This window comes from Panicum hallii, chromosome 8 (genome assembly GCF_002211085.1).
Source record: "Panicum hallii strain FIL2 chromosome 8, PHallii_v3.1, whole genome shotgun sequence".
NCBI classification, from domain to species: Eukaryota; Viridiplantae; Streptophyta; class Magnoliopsida; order Poales; family Poaceae; genus Panicum; species Panicum hallii.
The window spans coordinates 31,749,424-31,770,849 of record NC_038049.1 but is presented as its reverse complement, the minus strand read 5'-3'; the positions used below and the strand labels follow the sequence as shown (position 1 = coordinate 31,770,849).

Below are 21,426 nucleotides of genomic sequence, written 5' to 3'. Positions count from 1 at the left end.
GTTTTTTCTTACCTATATGGTTTGATGTTTGTGCAGCCCTTTGAGACCTAGCTGCACCAAATTTGTTCTCATATTTGTTAAACAGCTTATATATTTCACTTTTCACCTTAGCGTAATATGAACCGTACTCAGAACCAGTGAACTCAGCAAGTAATTGCAGAACATTAATGAAACCTCTCATCTTAGCTCTAGGATCAAGAATGAATGCATACAAATACAACAGAGGTATATCCTGCCAGTATTTAAGGAATTTAAGCTTCATAGGATATACAACAGCTTCTGATCTTTTTCACATGCATGCAAATGAGAAGCAATCTCACATTAATGAGAAGTAAACACCAGAAAGAACAACAATAGAGTTTCTACCGACAGCGATACCCAACAACGCAACAGCGTCCTCACGGGTGTCGTCGTCATCCTCGGGGGGCAGCCCTGCCGCGATCAGGTCGTCATTGCCGATGATCGGATAGACGACATCGTCTTTGGCCATGGCGCCCTCGACCGCAGAGGACTCTCCAGCCCCATTCCTCAATGGTGCGCGCGGGCCTTGCTCGCCCTATGCCACAGCTAGAGGATAACGCATCGACTACCAACCTGCACAAGGAAATGAAGGAGGAGGAGGAACAGAACAGATTAGAGAGAGATCAAGCTAGAACTCAGGTTTACGAGGGTTAGGATTAGGGTTCATACCTGCGCAATCGGAGCCCGGTGTCGAAGAAGACGAGGCCCACCTAGAGGAATCACAACGATGCACGGATTAGCAAGCACGGCGAGCGGCAGAGGAGGGACGAACGGGGAGACAAACTCACATAGGCACAGTGAGAGCGAGAGGAGAGGGAGGGAGAGGGAGAAGGGAGGGGATCAGAAGACTCAGGGGGAGATGGGGGAGCGGCGGGCCAGCGGCAGCGGCGGGCGGATTAAGGTTACCAAAGTCGGGGACGGATGCCACCACCCACCAGAGGACGAGCCGACGAGGAGAGCCGAGACGAGAGAGGAGACTAGAGCGGCGCGGCAGCCAGCGGGTGGGAAATGATTTAGGTTTAGGGTTTCGGGGGGAGGAGTTGGCCGCGCCATATATATGAGTGGGGGCTGCGGGATCCGTTGGGTGGGTTGGGCTGCTGTGGGGTTTTTGGCCGGGCCCCTACCAGGCCTGCCGTTGTAGGCTGGACCGTGCCGGGCTAGCACGCATGCCTGGGGTCAGGCCAGGCACGGCCTGCTACTCCGGGCCTGAAGCGTCCCCTCATCCGAGGTGACTAAATATGATACAAATATCAGTTCCAGGAGGCTGATAACACATTTATTACATCAGATGGTTCATTATCGTACAAACCGTCGAGGTAGCGGGTACCGAAGCGCCACTATCAAGAGGGAAAACATAAGGACTACAAGCCAAACTAAAGTGCCAATGAAATCTAAGATAACATCAGAGTCTTGCCCCATGGTAAGCTTCCTGTGGAGACCCTGAACTACAGGCAAGGTTGGGTGCAGGACGGCGACCTACTTGACGTCTTCAGGAACGAAGTTCGGATCCTCCTCTATAAAAACTAGGCAAGAGTGAGTACATACGTACTCAACAAATCCAACCACACCCACGGAGGGGGATAATAAAGATCATGCACAGGATATATCAAGGGTAAGGCTAGGGTTCATTTGCAATAAAGCGAGGTTTTACACATGCAAGGGTTCACTTAATAAAAGAGTTTTCTCAAAATATTTCTGTAGTATTCGAATAATAAGTGGGGTTGATCCAACATAAAGGATCCAAGTTTTAATGCTACCGGATTCCATATCCACAGTAGCTCACGGCACAACTGCCGGACACTTTCAAAACAACTCACGCCACCAAACCAACCATCCCAAAATATCTATTGAAGTGACCATGCTGTAACTCGTCCAATACCGTGGACACGGCTATTCGAATAGATTTTACACTCTGCAGAGGTTGTACACTTTACCCACAAGTAGGATATCGCACTACGAACACCTTAGTGTCACTGCGGATCCTAACAAAGCCATTACCTACCTTAGCTAAATCTAACTAGCCAACACGGAAGCAACCATGGGGTTAATAACCTATCAATAAAGTCATAACCGGGACATAACTCACACAGATCGTATTCCTTCTCCATGATCTCCCATTGCTCACCAGCTCTCCTTTTGGCTAGCAGAACAACTAGTGGGGTTTATGCTAAGGCGGTTCCCACACAACGGTCGAGTGGTTGTAAGATAAGTGGGTTAGGCAAAATGACACCTCAGTTCATCCTTACATTGACAAGACGGACATCTCCCAACCATGCTCAACCACAAAGGTGCAAGCTTACCCGTGGCATTTCACACAGGAAACACCGTCCATCTCATCAGATTATATCCTTCTTTTATTTTTTCAAAATCCCATTTTATCTTTTATAACACTCACACCTTTATTTTTGATAAAGTGCGTTGTGGTCATGATTAAAATATAATAAAGGGAATAAAAGGTCCTAAGCATCTCTAGCAAGCATCTCTAGCAGTAGTTAACGTCCAGCAGAGCAAACCCTATATAGACATTAATATAGGTCATCAAGGAATCGTCATAGCAATCAAGGGGTGGCTATCCAACCATGTCTTGCAATAATGCATTTTTGTAACAGGCCAATAGGTTGTGTTTATAAAACTGGGATAAATATGTATCAAAGGATGGGATTGGACTTGCCGTCCTCAAAGCCTTCCGGAAGCTCCTCCTCGAGGTAGGGGTCTTCGGGCTCCGGCTCAAGGTCCTGCTCCTCCTCGGTCACACCGTCGGCTACAACACACAAACAATCACACAATAAAAATAAAGTTCGCCGATGAGCTTAAAAAAAGAGGAAAATAGAGAGCTTCGATTAAAAAAAATAGAGAAGACTATTATATTTGTCGGATGTGGATCCTGAGACTTGGAGAGAATATTTGATGGGTGGTGGAGTTTGGAATCGATTTAGAATATAATGTCGCATGAAATGGAGGGCTGCGGACTGCATAAGGAGGAAAAGTGGAGGGGGTTATGCACAAGTCTACCTTTCTTCTCCCTCAAGACAGAACAGGAGGGGGAGGGGAATGGTAGGAGGGGAGGGGGCGGCCAGGCCATGGGCGCCGGCCCCCTGGTGCATGGCAACGCCCGGGGAGGAGGGAAAAATAGAGAGGAGGCCGAGGGGGTCCGATTCCGGCTCTCACCTCGTGCGGAGACGGTCTACGGAGGGCTGTCCACGGAGATGGGTGGTGGCCGGCAATGGTGAGCGGCGGCGGCGAGCTGCAGCGTGAGGTAGAGGAGGGGAGGTTCTGGGGCGGTGTGGGTGGAGTGAGGGGCGGCTTGGGGTCTGATTTATAGGCTGAGAGGAAGAGGGGAGATGGCCGGTATGGGAGGGTCACGGGTAGTACAGGAGCCTCGCCATTAATGGCGGCCGTGATGCTCGGGGATTAGACGCAAGCTGCGAGGGTGAGGGGACGGGACGGAGACAGGCTAGCGTAGTAGCGGGCCGCATGCCGGCTTGGCGTGCACGGGCAGCAGGCACGCAGCGGCCGCGGCGGCCGTGGCGTGACGCGGGCGGCGTGATGCGAGCGCGCGTGCACAGCCAGCAACGGGGGCAGCGGCGGGTCGTGCGCTTGCCCGCGCGTGCGCGCAAGGAGCGGGCTACAGCTCGAGCAGACAGCAGGCAGCACAGGGGAGAAAAAGAAAGAGGAAGCCAGCGCAAAAAAAAGTCTGGGAAAAAAGTTAGAAGAGAGAAATAAAATGGATTTGAACAAAATATGAGAAAAGAAAAGAGGGGACACGCGCGCGGCACCGACGATCATGGCCGGGCAGGCGCACGTGGTCGACCGCGATACGATGGTGATGTAACGGGACGATGGGGCTAGTGGAAAAGGAAAAGGGATGGGCGGCTCCGCGGAAAAAGAGGAAGAGACTGCGCGATGTCGGAACGGCGGAAAATCGGGAGGTGGACTTCGGGAGCTCAAGCGGCGGAAAAGCTTTAAAAGATTTTTAAATAAGGAATTGGTAATGCAATTTAAATAAGATAAAAATACGGGCATTACAGGGCCGAGGCAGCCTGGGCCAGGCCGTGCTCGAGCTGGGTCAAAAAAGCAGGCTACGTGCCGGGCCGCCGGGCCTCGGGCTGCATGGCCATAGATACTCCTGCTATGGAGAATAATGCATCCCTGCATGCTGCTGGTTCCTAAAAGGTGCAACCTGATGATATCTCTCCGCACTTTCCCATGCTCTGTGACGGTCATACTCTAATCTCTCGCCCACTGCTACTCCTGCCATCTTGCCACCCGTACCCGCACGCCCGCGGCTCAAAACAAGGGACGTGGGTACTGTACGTACCGGTGTACCGTGTACGTACGCCGATAGGGCATCACCCTTGATCCGACTGCATCGATCCCCCTCACATTTGACCCGGTACTGATCAGACTTTTTCTAGCAATGAGACGTGTTAAAAAAAAGAGCATGATGGACACTCAAGTGCCACTTCCATATCCTAACTGCAACTGTGGATTGCCGAATATCATTTCAATTTTTTTTACCTTTTATCTCTTTTCGTTTTTGGACTTTATTATTGTACTTTTAATTTGCTCGAAGCTTCATGCATGCCCCTGGGCTTCTTGACCGGATCCGGCGCGAGGGCGGGATCCACACATGTGATGATTGAATCAAACATCTAATCGAGAAGACAATTCCACTATTATTATTAGGAAAAATATGAACCGACTGTCTGCGGAATTGCTTAGCTAGGTTTGTTGTTCTTTTAGAAAACAACTTGATTAGACTCTAACCACCTTAATTAGAGCCTAATTACACAACACAACACAACACAACACACGAGACCTTGCGTGCACACTGTTTAATTGTAGTGTGAGTGCTACCTTTAATAGCTCTCTATATATAGGCACCATGCATATGTGCAGTCACTCGACCTGTAAATCGATCTGAATGAATCCAGTGATCACATCTACATGTGTTACTATTAGTTTACACTTGCACAGGCATACATCGACAGATCGATCGATCACCGTGTATCCTCAAAACAGGATGGCCAATAATTTGCCCACTGGCCATGTTCTAGAGAACGCATATTATCGCTAGTTAATTTGGTAGATGGTGGGCCCCCGAGCCTCTTTCTCGATCAGCTCAGTGCCCGGGCGGCCAAGGAGGCCATACCCGGCTGTCTGCATATACCGTACCCACACAGGAATATGGGAACAGGAATACATGTGATATATTGACTTTGGGGGCACAAATAAACATGGTGCCGTACCCAGATCTCTTTGTCTATGCGTCCACACGTATGATGCCGGTACCACGGACGATCCTTGATCAAAAGGAAATGTCCAAATAAAGACGTACCAACCAGATTAACAATGAGACGTAACAAGATAGATATAGATTGTCAAAACCGTGACTAGATTCTAAACTAGGTTGAAGATTTTAAAGCATTACTACAAGATATATTTAACCCTCATCCCCACCCGTTCTAAACTGACACCATTTAAGCAACAGAATAATATTGCGAGCATCTATCCCTTCTAGTTGTGCAACCCCCAACCCGCCGCTCTCCTCAACGATGTGTGGCAGGCGGGCGGCAGTGACAAAGGCCGTGATGTGGAGTCCCCTCCCATTAGGTGTCGACCTGTTATCCTCCCTCTCGGTGCATGGCTCACGGATATTATTGGTGCTATGGAAACTTTCCTATTTGATATTGAAAAATTATAGACTTCCTTATTTATCACTAGCAAATTTTATTTTCCTTATTTGCCACTTCAATCCATTCTATCAGTTAACTGGGGTGAACAATTACCTATGAATTCTCCGCTATCTTTCTTGATAAGTGAATGTCCAAATCACCTCAAAAAGTCATATATGTAGGTGAACTCATTTTGTATAAAAACACATATGTAGCATTAGAAATCTTAAAACTAAAACTCACCAAAATAGGCTCCGCTTGATTATGAGAATTTTTAGAGCAAAAGATTGCTTTCCAAAAATTGTGGAAGATTCCTAATATTCCTACCAAGGGATGAAAAAATTTGAAAACCATTTTTTACCATAAGTTACTTAGAGAATTTTGATGTTATTTCAAAATTTTATTTTTTATGAAAAGAACTTCAAAGTTTTTTGTGAAAGAACTTCTAAACTCTCTATGTATATATGAGGTTTATAATTACTTCATTCCACAATAGGAATATTGTTTATTTTTTCTTAATTTTCAAAAAGTATTTTTGTGACTTAAAAATCTGTATTGTACTTCAAAAGTAGCCTATTTTGTGAATTTTAAGTTTAAACTTTTAAATGCCACTTATGTGTTTTTATGCAAAATGGGTTCACTCTATTTCTTATATCACTAAAAAACGTTTCATAAAATTTTGAGGTAATTTGAAGGTTTTAGTTATCAAGAAAATAGGAGGGAGAGAGGGGGGAGGGGGGATCCATGTGTTACAGTACATGTGAGTTAATTAACGGAATGGATGGGAGTGTTCCATGTGTTATTGTACATGTGAGTTAATTAATGGAATGGATGGGAGTGTCAAAGAAAGAATGAAAATTCATCCTATCACTAAATAAGGAAGTTGAAATTTTCATACCAAATAAGAAAGCCTCAATTTTCGCAGTGTCAAATAGAGCTTTTCCCTCATATTATATTCTTAGTTGATTTACTTATTTGGTGGGGTATATGTTAAAACTATTACTTAAAATTTTGGTCAATTGAATAGTTTGACTTTAGATAAACTCAGAAATCCTTATATTTAGCAACAGAGGGACGCAATCTTGACAACTACACGATAGTGGAGTGGTTTGATTCATTGACTTGTCATTGATGTTAAACACCAGACTCCCCTCACAATTATCTGGGAATCAAAACTGACTAATTTCCCTCCAATGTTGTACTTTACAACCCTTTTCTAGTGTATGGTATCTTGTTGATTTTGGAAAGGGAAAACACGTCACTCTTTTGTGATTATTAGGGTGAAATTGTATTCTGTTTAAACCACAGTTTCGATCATAGAAACAACTGTTGATAATTTTAACATCAATTAATGAAGTACTTCAATTTAATAGTACGATTGGCATGTATACAAATACCTAATTTTGACTCGGTAATATATACATCGTGTCGTGTCGGTCGTTACATGAGTCCACCATGCCACTTTTACCCATCGATATTCGCTAAAAGCTTATTGGCGTTCAGGATAGCTCAATGGCTATTTTCCTCAGCTGTTTTTTGTTGCGACATATCTGTCCACAATATACTCACGGAGGATCCGTTGATTTAGCTCTAGTTTTCTTGATGCTCTCAGTTCAGTTGTTCACTCACCATCTCACATTCATTGTAAAGGTATTTGTACGGCTAGATCCTATTGAATTTGCGAGTACACGTTACTAGGGCCTTGTTTAGATCACCTCCAAATTCCAACTTTTTACACTATCTCTCCATCACATCAATTTTGGGACACATGCATGGAGCAGTAAATGTATGTAAAAAAATAACTAATTGCACAGTTTAATTGTACATTACGAGACGAATCTTTTGAATCTAGTTAGTCTATGATTAGATAAAATTTGTCAAATACAAACGAAAGCGCTACAGTGGCAGTGTTGCAAATTTTTTGCAATCTAAACGGGGCCTAGCTACCAATTGCTTTTGTTAAATGAGTGACGAATGATTAATCAGATGAAGAAAAGCAAGCAGGAAAGTAAAGGAGTACCGCTGCGCACACCTGCTGATTTGAAGGTGTGAAGTGACCACGGACAGAGAGGTTGCAGTACGCAAGACATGCTCTTGTGGAGTTTGTACCAAACTACCCAACGGAGTCATTACAAAGGCTGTTTGGTTTTAGGCACCAAATTAGCCGTCGTTGTTATGAACCTTTATTACGAGATTATCTTCAAATTTGGTACAATTAAAAATATTTCTTACTTCCACTACATATTTATTTTTGTTTATGGGAGATGAGACACGTACATCTTGTTCAGTAAAGTTGTCTGATTCCTCAAACCAAATAACCCCAGTATGTTAAGTTTTTTGGTTTGAAAAAAACAAGCACGTACGAATTTATTTTGAGAAGTCATACACAAGACTACAAAGTAGGGTTGTGCAGGTTGCGGTGGCTTACATGGGACCTTCCCCCTACTCGACCATTTGTAGCCTTCTCCATGTTCTGATCTGCCGACTGATGGATCACTCCTGCAGCTGCAGTCCGCCTGTTCTGCCTCTGGCAGCTTCCCTCTTCATCTTCTATTAATGCCTCGTCCAGCTCCTGCTCCCGGCTTAGACAAGCCTCTCCAAGATGAAGGTCAGTCCCTACCTTGCTCTTCGTTACCATCTTCCGGCTATTTCGTTCTTGCCTGATTATCCGATTGTGGTTCTTGAACTATGATTTTTCTTTGAGAATTAGTAATTTCTTCTTCCATGAATATGGGTTCTCTCTTCAGTTGGTGCTTGTGGTGGCTTTTGGATACATAGACAGCGGATCAATGAACCTATAAGCCTATAGCTACTTTTAAGTATCTGTTCTTCTGTAATTGTCCTCACCGATCTATAGGAGAACAACCTCTGAATTTACAGTTCAAGTTTCATTTGCTACTGACACACTACGACAACATCAAACTCTGTATAATCTGACGGCAGCATTATAGTGTTGTTAGAGAAACATCAGATTAGTAAATGGCAATAGAATTACCCTCTTTTGATATTCTTTATGCATGTGATGATCAGCTCCTGGGGTGGATGCACCGGAAATTACGACAGAATAGTAATGATGTGTTCAAAGATTTCAACAACGGTGGAGGTACATCGTTCTGGCTTCTCTCTATTTGATTTCTTCATTTCTAGCACCTCTTTCTGCTTGTGCATACAATTCTAACTCGACCAGAAAAAAGGGCTTCTGTCCTCCCAAACAAAAAGAGGTAGAAGAGAAATGAAAGTAGCCTTTCCATGCTGATCTATCAGATAGTAATCTAACAACATAGTACATAGGAGTCTAGGACTGTATGGGCCACAATATGGACAAGCTAGTTTTACCATATTGTAATGGACTGTCACTGACAAACAGGCACATGTGCATGCAAAATACACTCCTGCTGGGATCCACATCGTATGCTGTAATTTCAGAATGCTAAGTTTGAACAGTATGGATCCCTAAAATCCTAGTTGTTTGTCAAGTTGGACTGGACATGGCACATGCCATTCCTTTCCAGCTTAAGCCTAGCTCAACAATTTGCAGCGCTAGCAGGAACCCTATCATATTCTAGATAATATTTCTTTATAGCAACATTGTCCTATACGAAGGTATCCTGGGAATGATATGTATACGTATTGCTTGATTTTCATCATTTTTTGATCAGAGATCACATGTTTATATTTTTGTTTTAGTTTGATCTGGAAAAATTCAGCATATCATGGTCGTCATGGTGTTTAAAGTTCAGATATTTAGAATCTTTATAGGTAAAGCCAACACAAATATGCTAAATGTACAAAATAATCAATCCAAATGACGAATTTTTACCTTGTGACATTACAGTGACCTGATTCAAATTTGTTCTTTTTTCGAAGAAATTCGAGCCAAATTTGCATATCGCGCTTCTACTTTTTCAGCATACAGACCATAGATGGCAATGGTTTTCCTCGAGGGAAATTATTTTCCTTTTTGCCATGTAGATGATATTTCCAACTTGAACACGCGAATTGAATAAGAACATTTAGATTGGAAACTTTTATTTGGTTGAACACTTTGTCTTACTGCCTCCTCAGAATTTCTCGTTGGGAACATTTTCTTATTTTTTCAAACTCATCTATTTCTAATTTCTAAGACATCAATTAAGTGCTTTTTGTAAAAGAAAAATGTAGCAAACACAACTTAATTCACTGTGTCACTGCAGGTGGGACCTGCAACTGCATCACCGGGCTGGCCTCGCCGGACCCCGTCACCTTCCTCTCCTCGGCCAACGAATACTTCGCCGACGATGCCTTCACCACCAACCATCCATCGCCGCCGTCAGCCGACCTCTTCACCTTCGGCGGCAGCGGTCTCCTCACCATTGGCACTCTAGGCATCGCTGCTGTCGCGGTCCCTACAGACGCAGACGACGATGAGTACGACGTCGACGTGGTTGATGCCGAATCCGACTCTGACGACAAAGATGACAACGTGGATGAGGAAGACGACGTCGACGGCGGCGCCGTCACGCCCACTTTCACCTACCCTCCGCCGCCGCCGACAGAGGCCGCGGTCGTCGTCGAGAAGGCTGTCGCCGCGGTCGAGGCCATCGCCGAGAAGGACGACGACACCACCACGGAGGACGACCTCATGGTGGTGAGCGCCGAGCTGGAGAAGGTCCTCGGCGGCCGCAACAGCGGCACCGCCAGCGACCTGGTGGCGTCGGCGCGGGTGAGCTTCGCCATGGGCGTGGACTGCCCGCTGCAGGGCTTCCTTTTCGGCTCCCCGGTGAGCGACGCCGAGTCGCGCCTGGAGCAGCCGCGGGACAGCAACGGCGGCCGGCGCACCTCGCTCGGCGAGCTGTTCATGCGCACGCGCTTTGCCGACGAGAAGGTGGCGCTCGTCGCCGTCGAGGAAGGCGAGGACTGCGGGGATGGAGCCGCCGGTGGAGAAAGGGTGGACGGGAAAGCAGGGAAAGAAGGCGGCGGCGGCCACAAGATAATGAAGAAGAGGAGAGTGAAGGATGGAAAAGTCGCCGGTGGTGAAGGAGCGCCGGCGAGTGCAGCTGTGACCAAGAGCAAGTTTCAGAAGGTATATGATCAATTTTTCTCAAGTTTTTGGTTCAACCTTTTCTTTTCATTTTTCTTACTTGATTCAAAATCTTGATAAACATTGTGCCTGTTTGGTTTGGGCCAAATAGTTGCAGTTTTTATCAAATAAATCAACTGACGTGAATATCCTACTCGTTTGCATAATACATGCTTCATTGTCTTTTAAGTGAGTTTTATCCAAAGCTTGCAACTAAAACATAAGGATGCTTTATATTTTTCATAGAAATATTAGTAGTTTCACTACCAAACTAGTTCAGACCCGCAGACACCCCTGCTTGAGGTCCTTTTTACCCCAACTAGGTGGCCATTTCTTTTTAAATGGAATTAGCCATTATTTCATTCGCAGCAGTACTTTTTTTTTTTGTATTTTCAATCAAGTGCATGTTGAAACTATGTCAATGTCCAAAACAGGAAGTGGGCAAGAGAGATTTTTCTAGAGCTCGATCGAGCTGTCATATCCAAATCGACAATCTTTTGATGAAACGTCGACTTATGTTACAGATCTGGCACACCAGCTAGGAGTCAAGTTGTTGTTAGGAGTGGGGGTAGCGAGTTGACACGGCGTTTTGTTTGCAATCTCCTGTCCAGTGCTATCTTTATGGCTCATTGCACTTGTCATGTTATCCTTAGCCTCCAATTGAACAATTAGACTGCTCCATGAGATCTTTATCATTGAACCTTTGCCTCTTTCTCTATAGTGATGCTGTACATGTATCATACATAAGTCCCTATAAGATAGGCTCTGAAGAACTTTTTTATTGACAATTATTTGAAGAATCTTTTGCAGATACAACTCGATTCACAGTCCATATAATTGGTGCATGCCATTCTGAAATGTATTAGCCGGTTTTATTTTTTTGTTGATTTCTGCAAAATGATGAGAATGCCGGGCACTCAATAGTTCTGAAAAAGGAAGCATTTTGCTCATTTGCAGATCCTTCAAATCTTCCACAGGAAAGTGTACCCTGAGAGCACGGCGCTGGCGAGGAGCCCGACCAAGAAGAGCCGCAAGCGTGGCAGCAGTGGCGGCGCCGATGACCCCGTGCCGTTGTCACCCAAGCTCAGGTGCCGCAAGGAGCAGCGCACCCCGGGGTTCGGCTGCTGCGCCAACCGCGCTTCCTTCGGTGGCGCTGCTTCTCCTATTGACGACGACGAGCTCAACGGCAGCAAGAGCGGCCACTGGATCAGGACCGACGCTGAATGTGAGTGCATGTTGATCCGTCCACGTCTCGAACTCCCGATCCATAGACCTTGCAACGACAACACAGCATGTCATCCTAATCCCACCAATAATTTGCAGTCACAAAATGCAGACTTGATAGGGAGACTTCCATCCTGTTATTGGCAAAGAATCTTCAGGAGCTATCAATTCTCGTTTTTACTGTATCTGATGCAGCCTGCCTTGTACTGCACTGACTGAACATCTCTTCTCTCTGGCTGGATGCAGATTTGGTGCTGGAGTTATAGAGAGAGAAAGTCAGGATCTGTTGGCTGGTCAATATCAACCATAGTGTTTCCTCAAAAAAAGAATCAAGCATAGTGAGTATATTGAGCATGTTGTGTACTTATGTTTATGTGCTTGCCTCCTACAAAATCCTTAAATGTTTGTTCATCATATTACCTGAATGAGTTGTATGTGTCAGTCTATAAAGGGGAAAAGGACTGTGAATGTATGAACTTAATGTATGGTTTGCATCAAGATGTGATTGCTGTATTATGGATGCTACTAGTTGATAGCCCTCTGTGGGTGCATGTGGGGGGCCTTGCATTGGGCACTTGGCCCCCCCTCATCATGCTGCTTCTTGAACTCTTGTTGGTGGCCTGATTGTAGAGGAAGATCCAGTGACAGGGATGGGCCTAGCAACACTTGTCATTTTCCTCAATAGGCTGGATGTAGTTTATATATGTATTATTCTTGTGGCCCTGTTTAGGACCTTTTTATATAATCACCGTTTGGACATTTGCTTGTGTGCACGATGAATTAGACCAGGCAGGGGAACATTAGATCCAATGTTCAGTGAATTGTGTGTGCAAGATTCTGAATGGTATATTGTTCCTAGTACGGTGAAAGACTACTAGATGACTGAAGATCTCTAGAGGCTTGAACACTTGGTTGGGACTGGGGGACTGGAATGCATTTTGTGCATGCATCTTTCCTGTGCATGCAGAAACTATTTTCAGGTAAACATATATAACCAGTAATTGATCATGATGAGAACATGCATGTGGGTCATGTTAATTTGGCGTGTTTTCGAAGCTGTAGGGAGCAGTCGAGGAGATTGCAGAATGGCTAATAGTTTAGCAAGATTCTGTTGAAGTTTCACACAAATACCTCATTTGATGTTTTTTCACTATGGCGACTATCAAAACTAGACGGGAAGGTGCAGACTGCACCCCACTTTGATTTAAGAAGAAAGCATGACTCGAACCCGGGCTGGCTGCATGAGAGCACGCTCTGCTAGCCCCTAGCCCTCGAGAGTAACAGTAGGTACCTTCATGAATGCATTTTAGTAGTTTAAAAAAGCAAAACATTATAAAAAGTATATATATGTTTTCTGGAGTGTGCAGATGAGTCGTCAAATATCCTAATCAAGCCCCTCTGCAAAAATGTGCTAGCATTGGTTATATATAGGATGTACTTCATGCGACTCGGAAGTTGGATATAACACTTAAATAGTAATCAAATAGTAAAAAGCAAGAAAAAATAGTTTGCTATGTGTTGTTACACGAACAAATAATTGTGCATAGTGGATAAAGTATGTGATCATATATCTGATTATTCTGCACGTCGGTTATCCTGAGGCTTGATTCTTTAAATTTAAAACAGAGTTTCCACTTATTGGAGGGCACAATATCTAATCACTAAAACATTCATGGTGTAAATTTGAAGGATTGGTTCACTAATTGACTTACCTATAGTTGTAATTGTAATAATTGAATTCTACAAATTGCTATATTCCAAAAAGAAACAAACAGAATATCCTTAGGAAATAGACTCCAGTGAGTAATAAGGTGCACCACAGTTGGTAACTTTCAACACTTTCACCACATAATTCTTTTAGGTACGACTATATGGGATATATGGATCTGGTTTGGTTCTTGATATGGGTTAGTGCATATGCATCCGTCCACGTCTTGGACTCTCAGACCATAAACTTTGCAATCAAAGCACAGTCAATGCTAATCCTGCAGCAATTTGCAGTCACAGCTCACAAAATAAAATCTTGACAGTGAGATGCCTAGTGGTTGGGTGGCAGTGTCGATCTTCACCATGTTTGACTCTATTCGTCGATGATATAGATTCCTTGTCCATGAAAGTGCAGCAATTCGTTTCAAAGTAATTTTTCCCCCAAAAGTAGCAACATACGACATTGTAAATGGGGTGCAACTTGCAACCAGCTAATCGCAAAAAATGCAACTTCTCGATTAGCAAGTGACTGCAAGAACAAGACATTCATTTGGAGTCTGGCATCTCAGTCCAATGTCCTACTGATATGAATTTGTAGGACAATGTCAAAAGTCTCCAATTAATAGAACCTATCTAAGCAACACTGTGCACAATGCAATAATCTAATGCTTTTATCTTTTAGTAAAGAATAAAGATTGGCATTGACCTATAATGTCGGTGAACAGTATTTACGACTGAAATGCATCATATGGTATGGTAATGGTACATAGCACAAGACATCATAAATAGAATCCTGACCAGTGCAGAAGTACACTGCAACATGATGATGGCTTTTTTTTTTCCTCCGGGAAACAAGGAGCCCAGCTTGTGGCAACATACTGACCCAGCTACTTGGGTTTGTTAGGATTGATCTCGTCCGACTCGATCCAACGACCGAGTCAGAGTCGTTGATCGCGCTCTGATCGGGGGTGCCCAACCGAGATGTGCTGTGACAGTCAAGTACCTGTAAACTAGGCACATAATTTGTTAGTGTGAAGTATGTGCTTGTTAGTGTAAAGCTTGTGTATGTTTACGTGAAGCTTTTGAAAATTTGAAGTGCAAATAAAAAGGGTATTTTTGTAATTATGGAAAAACTAGGGTTATTTTTGCAAAATGTAATTGGATAGGAGATAACTTCAAAATAAGTGAAGGGTGGTTTTGCAAACATATTTTTCTTACTTTATGTCCTGTAAAAATATATATTATCCAAAAAGTTGCATTAGAAATGCATGTGTTGAATTGTGTAAAAGTTTAGGTAAAGTGGTGAAAATAAGGGTGTTTATGTAATTTTATAAAAGTACAAGTCCTTTTGTGCTAGTAGTTGAATTACAAAAGTAATTCTCAAAGTTACTCAGGACTAAAGTGTAAAAGGTGCAAGTCATCATGACATGTCTATCCAATCATTATGACGTGTCTATCCCGTCATCATGACGTGTCATAAATGCTTGCATTTAGGTCCTAAATTTTATGAAGTTACACTCTTTAGAACAAAAGTAATTCAAATCCAACTTTTGTTCAAAATTTAACGTGTAAAGATATAAGTTTTGAGTTTTTGAACTTGAGCCCTAAAGCAATGTTGTAGAGTTTGAAAAACTCTCCAACTTTCGTTTTGGGTATTTCTTCATTAGGGTTTTAGATTGATGAGAAATTATTCGTTACAGAGAGGTCCCTAAAATTTTCTAGATTTACGCACAAGTCCTTGGGAGAATTCCAATTCTCCTTCTCCTCTGTTTCTCCACTCTTATCTCCACCGCTCGGCATGAGCAGGGGTGGCTCCATCCGTGTGCTTCTTTCCTTCCTCCCTCCCTCTGCTCGGCTGCAGGAGCGGCGGCGCCCTGGGGCTTCCTCCCTCGCGGGCAGGCGGCGCAAGCGGGCGCGGGGGCAAGCGCTGGCGCCGCGGCTGCGGCTTGGTGGCGCGGGAGCGGAGCTCGCGGCGGCGGCGCGCAGGCGCGGGCGTGCGCGCGGCGCGAGCAGGCGCAGGCGCGGGCGAGCGAGCGGCGACCGCAGCTGGCAGGGCGGCTCAGGCGCGTGGGCGCGGCGGCAGAGCGGCTCGGCTGGCGCGCGGGAGCTAGAGCTGCGGCACAGGCGGTACGAGCAGCGCTGGAACGCGTGTGCGGGCTGCGGGAGCTGGTGGCGCAAGCGCGGAGCGGGCGTCGTGCGGCGGCGGCGTGGTGGCCTGACGTGGATCCGCACGGGGGCAGCACCGGGGAGCGGACCGCACGCGTGAAGACCTGGAGGTGACTGGCGCCGAGCCTGCCAAGTGGGAGCAGGCCAAGGATGTGCGCGGCTCGGGCATGTGCAGGTGCGGCGCGATAAGGCCGGGGCGGCGCGGATCAAGCAATAGGAGGAGGAGGAGTAGCAGAGACTGGATGTGCGTGCAGCAGAGGCACGCGCAAGAGAGCGGAGGAGCAGCAGAGGTGGGTTCGGCAGCAGCTTGTCTGCAAGCAGCATGGCGTCCAGGGCCTCCTCCCATGGTTCGACCACGTCGAGTGCTCGGCGTGGGGCGGCTGAGGCCACGGATGGTGATGCGGCTACGGTTATGGCGCGGCGAGCCGGAAGGAGAGGCGGCGAATCGAAGGCGTCGACCGGATGCGACAAGCTCGGAGGAGCCACGGTGCAGCCAGATACGGCGGAGTTGCAGGACCCGGAGGTCCGAGCGGAATTGAACTGACGCGTCCGCAGGTGCGAGCAGGAGTGTTCTCCCGGTGGCTGGCTCGGCTCGATTCCACAGGCGAGTGCAGTGCAAGGCAACAGGCCACGCGCGAGCGGGTTAAGAGCCAGCGGTGTGAGAGCAGTACAGGAACAACGCGCAGGAGATGCGACCAAGCGCGGCGGTCCTGCAGGAGGCTACGCGGGTGTGCCGGCCATGTTTCAGCAACACACGTGCGTGAGCAGAGAAGGCTCAGCCTGTGAGCAAGAGAACCCTGTGGTTCGCGGAGGAGTTGGCATAGCGAACCAATCCAGTCCTATCGGCTTCTCCCATGAGTCCACGACATCCAGCAGCTTCTATTTCTCGTCGATCGTCCGAGCGAGACCACAACACCTCGAAGAAACTCCTGGACCCCATCGAGCCTCTTCGATCCCTGTATGCCGGAACATCATTGCCGTGGCAAAGCTGACTACCGCCACCACAGGTTACCGTGAGGAATATCCCTCCGGCCATCCTCCACCCACTACAATCCCCTGGCAAGCTTCTTCGTCACCCACGGAACCTCGTCACCGTCGAGCACTTCTCATCGCCAATCCTGTTCACCACGGGAATTCACTTCCCACCCATTTTCCTCCATAACCAAAGCTACCCCAAGGTTTGCCCTGATCCACTGAATCTTCCTAATGCCGGCCCCTTTGCCGGAATATCGTCATTATCTTCCTATTCTTTGTTTTCCCCTACCAGGGACTAAATTGCTTTGATTTAGAAAGTTCTAGGGTGTTCTCTGTAAAATTTCCAGAGCCTTCCTTATTTCAAACCAGTGAACTTCTACATTTCATAGAAATTCGTAAGAAGTTCATAAAAATACAAAATCAGTTTTGTTTGAATCCTTAGGTCAAATTCTATAAGTCTTATGTTGTGATTTTGAGTGGAAAGCCTTTGATTTATAGTCTAGGTTAAATATTAGGAAATGAATGCTTTATTTGTACCTTGAGTTATATGCATGCGTTATAGCTGAAAAGTAATCATAAGATGTATGTCTTAAATAGAGATGTGTGATATTTAGTTAATCTCTTCACACGAGTGCTCATATCCCTGCCATCAAGATTTTGTCCTTGTTTTGATTCCGTTTCCTTAAGGTCCTTTTCGTATAAGGATCCTTGTTAGTTCATGTGTATCTGCTGCTTAGCTAATACATCTCTGCAGCTATGCTTCAGCGTCGGCTATCAGCTCAGCCGCTAAGCATCCATTTCCATTGAGTCTTTGATATTTCTGTGTAACAACTGTCAGCCGATGTATTTCTTCTGATATGCTTCTACCATCGGCTGGTTAGCTGATACGATTGTTATCTTTTTAGTATCGGCTACTGCCGATACAATTCCTTTGTTCTGTCCTACATCGGCTGCACATAGTCGATGTATCAAAGGTATACACACAATCTTAGGGTTCTTGCTATCGGCCGATCCAAGCCGATTCTAGTTGTTTTCCATATCAGTTATGGCCGATCAATCCTTAACTTTCCCATCCTTATCCACACACTTCTATCAGCCGACTTATCGGCTGAGAGGTCGGCTATATATCTATCGGTCACATATCCTCAACCACACTCCAATCGGCTGCACATCTGTAGAACATATCCCCATCGGCACAAACCCATCAGCCACATCCTCTTTAGTCTAATTCCGCACTTGTGGTCTCATTAGCCAAGTCCGATATTAGTGTTCTGTTCCACCTAAATCTTGTAACAGGTCTAACTTAGATAACCCCATCGGCTGTACGCCACTCAATAGTTGTGCTGACGTAATCGAGCCGATACAACCACACCTAGTTACCTAGGATAACACTTAAGCACATCTCAGTTAAGACACAGCTGCTTTAAGAATCACCCCTCTGCTAAAGTAATCGATGCTTTCATCGATCAATTAGGAACCCGATGCACCTATCAATCGGCTACACAGGCCAAAATACACAACCCTAGATCAATAAGATAGCACAGTAGACACGCCTCTGTTAGGCACGACCAAAGCACATCAATCGGCTCAACCTGATGCATCCTCATCGGTTAAGGCCAAGACCAATACACCAACCAATTAGATAGACCAGAAACATGCTGATAATCCAATCGGCAAAATCCTCCCTTTTTCTGTCCTTGAAGTATTATACCTTCAACGTTCCTCTCCATATCAGCCGATTTAACCTCAGGTGAATCAAATCGGCTAATCTTTTCTACTCATATACCGAGATTGCTCCTACTGATTTCTCTTTCAAACAGAAATCAGCAGATCTCCTAATACTATGTAGATGGTTCCCTCCTTTGCCAATTCTATCGACTAAACCCCTGTAGTTTGTTAATCGGCTCTATTGTAACCTTCAACAAGTAGCCGATTCTAATTAGTTGTCCCCCTAAAGCTCTGTCTAAGTTTAGTTCAGATCTTTCTGGTTGTATGTGAGTAGTATGTTAAATGAGTGCTAGATTGTAACTTTATTGTGAAGTAAAATAGTTTTATGTACACACTTTGAATGTAATGTTGCATTGCATGTAGATACGACTACTTCCGCAGATGGTACCTAAGAGATCTTCCAGAAGTCTGTAGAGGATGTTTCCGAAGACCAAGTGAATGTCACCAAGGAATTATCTAAAGCCCCGAACCAAGTTCGGAAGACAACAATACTAACATCCCTGACTTCAGCCCCACCAGTGAAGGCAAGCCCCGGACATAACCCACTATTTTAATTACACTGCAATCTATATCTATTTATGTAATTCTATGCATTAAGTTCTTAGGAATTGCTTGGAACCCTAGTTGCATAATTCCAGGAACCGATGTACTGAACACTAGAACTTGAGTCCGACTAGCTGCTATGCTAATAGGACCGGTAGAAGTCGGGTGATTTCCTGTCACTCGCGCGATATAGGAGTTGTAATGTTTACATACCTACAATCACTATAAGGATGACGGACGGGAAGAATGTAAGGTATCATGGTTGAGGTGATACCCCGTCTGTGTTGTTAAAATTGATAAGGTCGCAGTGTGTGGTGATCGGGGTTAAGCGTTTGAAAGTACTAACCACATGCCGCGAAATATGGTAAGCGGTAAGCCTAGTAACCAATCGGCCCGAGGAGTGGACATACCTCCCACCACTCGTATTTTGGTTCTTCCTGTTACTCGATTCGACGTGTTGGAATACGTGTTGCAAGGGCAACCAGGAGTACGGACATGTAGTCGCGCTACAGGCGTACGTCCTGCACTTTGAAAGTGCGTATGGTCCTACAGTCGCTTATGGTGGCTCTGATCCACGAGTCGGAATGAAAGGCAAACGGTTGCTTCGGAACGACCCTTTGGTGTTCCAAGCGTGTGAGTTAGTTTTATCCTTGCAAGGTTGGAAATTCGATTCAGAATCGTCCGTTTCTCGCGGAGATTGAGACTGCTTGATCCCTTTGTCACATAGAGTAACAAGAGCAACTTTATGGTTATCAAAGATGATGTTTGGCTAAAAATTTTACCATGCTTGAGTAGTTATAGGTGCTTACCTAGAATGGATAATCAACTAGAACCTGAAAGCTAAAAGTTGAAATTAAGGATCTACTCTTTGTTGCTTTTCAGCTGAAACTAAGTCCAGAACCATTATAAGCCTTCATACGTCTAGTTACATGGCTAAGTATACCATGAGACGGGTAAGCCTTGCTAAGTATTAGTATACTCAGTCTTGCTAGTTATATGTTTTTCAGGTAAAGTCTTTGAAGGCCCTACTCTTCCCCTGCCTTGGCCCTGTGCTCTTCCAGATGGTTGGTCCGTGGAATGGGACCCGTCCCCGGCCAATACTGATGATACCGAGTGATATCATGCCCGGGCTTAGCATAACATCCGTCTTGACGACGTGTTTTAAAACATCGCGTATGTTTTCCGCTGCCAAAAATCATAACTTTAACAGTTTGTAATAATTTTACCAAATTTGGAACCTCGTACTACTTTTGGAAACTCTTGTAATGTAATTCCCTGTGATGTAAAATATGATGGTGACTACATCTCTGGACTCACCTTCGTGTGAGATAACCTTATTCGATCCTGTATCGGTGGTTTATCGGGACGTTACCCGACAGGCCAAGGGATTATACCGTTTGAAGTACGTTGGAGCCCTCTGGAGTGGACTTGCGTACTTGAGCCGGTATAATTCAGGTTGGTTCTGCCACATGGTTGGTGGGCTCCCGTCGCGCAGTGCTGTATAGAGGAGGTGGAGGCCGCAGGGGCACGCACGTCAAAGTTTGCCGTGCCCCACTTACCCACCTAAAAGCCCTTACGATCTAGGGTGTGCTGAAGCGGCGGGAAGCGCCACCACACTTGATGAGGACATCACTAGCATGGATGCGACCGTATTAGTACCTTCTTGTCCAAAGGTGAATCAACTCTATATCATGATTAAATTTGATACATTTGAACAATTAATGCTGCACTATGATTTCGTTGCATTCTCGTTTTCAGAATTACTTGACTGGATAAAGCCGTGTGTGGAAATTATATGGAAAACACGGAGGACCAAAGAAATTGACTAGGGACCAAGCCCAAGTCTTCCCAATATTCTCCACCAGGCCACCACGTCACTTTTGGTGCAAGGAAAGGAAGAGTCCAAATCCAACACGTTTTGGATATTGGATTCGGACTGCAGGACAGAATCAAATTGTAACGGCTGCCACGACTTCATACGGACTCCGATTGGGGAATTCTTGGACTTCACGGAAAGCTTATAAAGTCTACTTTCATATGGATCCGGACTCATGTCCATATCTTCTCCGAGGCGGCCACAATCGTTGATTTACCATAAAGATCTTTTCTATCCACGGTGCTGCGTCACCTGATTTTGGCCCGATGGGGCGTGTATCAATTGGGGCCCAATAGGGGCGCATCCTAGGGTTTAGGGACGACCTCCACCACGTTCTGGTCATCCTCTACCCTCTCATATATCTCCATAGCCACCACGAACAGATTGGGTTTTGTTTTGTTGAAAGTTTAGCCATTGCTACTTGCTTGTAGACGCATGTGTCGGCTAGACCA

The 21,426-nt window shown here is 45.3% G+C and overlaps 1 protein-coding gene across 1 annotated transcript; it reads left to right on the top strand.

Annotated features, from left to right (window-relative positions):
* The first annotated feature begins 8,115 nt into the window (after positions 1 to 8,115).
* LOC112903031 (protein LAZY 1) lies at positions 8,116 to 12,499 on the top strand. Its single transcript, XM_025972236.1, has 5 exons — positions 8,116 to 8,304; positions 8,727 to 8,799; positions 9,890 to 10,758; positions 11,713 to 11,980; positions 12,226 to 12,499. The coding sequence occupies exons 1-5, from the start codon at positions 8,299 to 8,301 to the stop codon at positions 12,243 to 12,245; spliced, it is 1,236 nt and encodes a 411-aa protein (XP_025828021.1). The 5' UTR covers positions 8,116 to 8,298; the 3' UTR covers positions 12,246 to 12,499.
* The last annotated feature ends 8,927 nt before the right edge of the window (positions 12,500 to 21,426 follow it).

Excerpts from the sequence above, each read along its gene's own strand:
- LOC112903031 (XM_025972236.1), top strand. Across the intron at positions 8,800-9,889 it reads AGATTTCAACAACGGTGGAG|GTGGGACCTGCAACTGCATC; the intron begins GTACATCGTTCT and ends GTGTCACTGCAG. Across the intron at positions 10,759-11,712 it reads CCAAGAGCAAGTTTCAGAAG|ATCCTTCAAATCTTCCACAG; the intron begins GTATATGATCAA and ends GCTCATTTGCAG.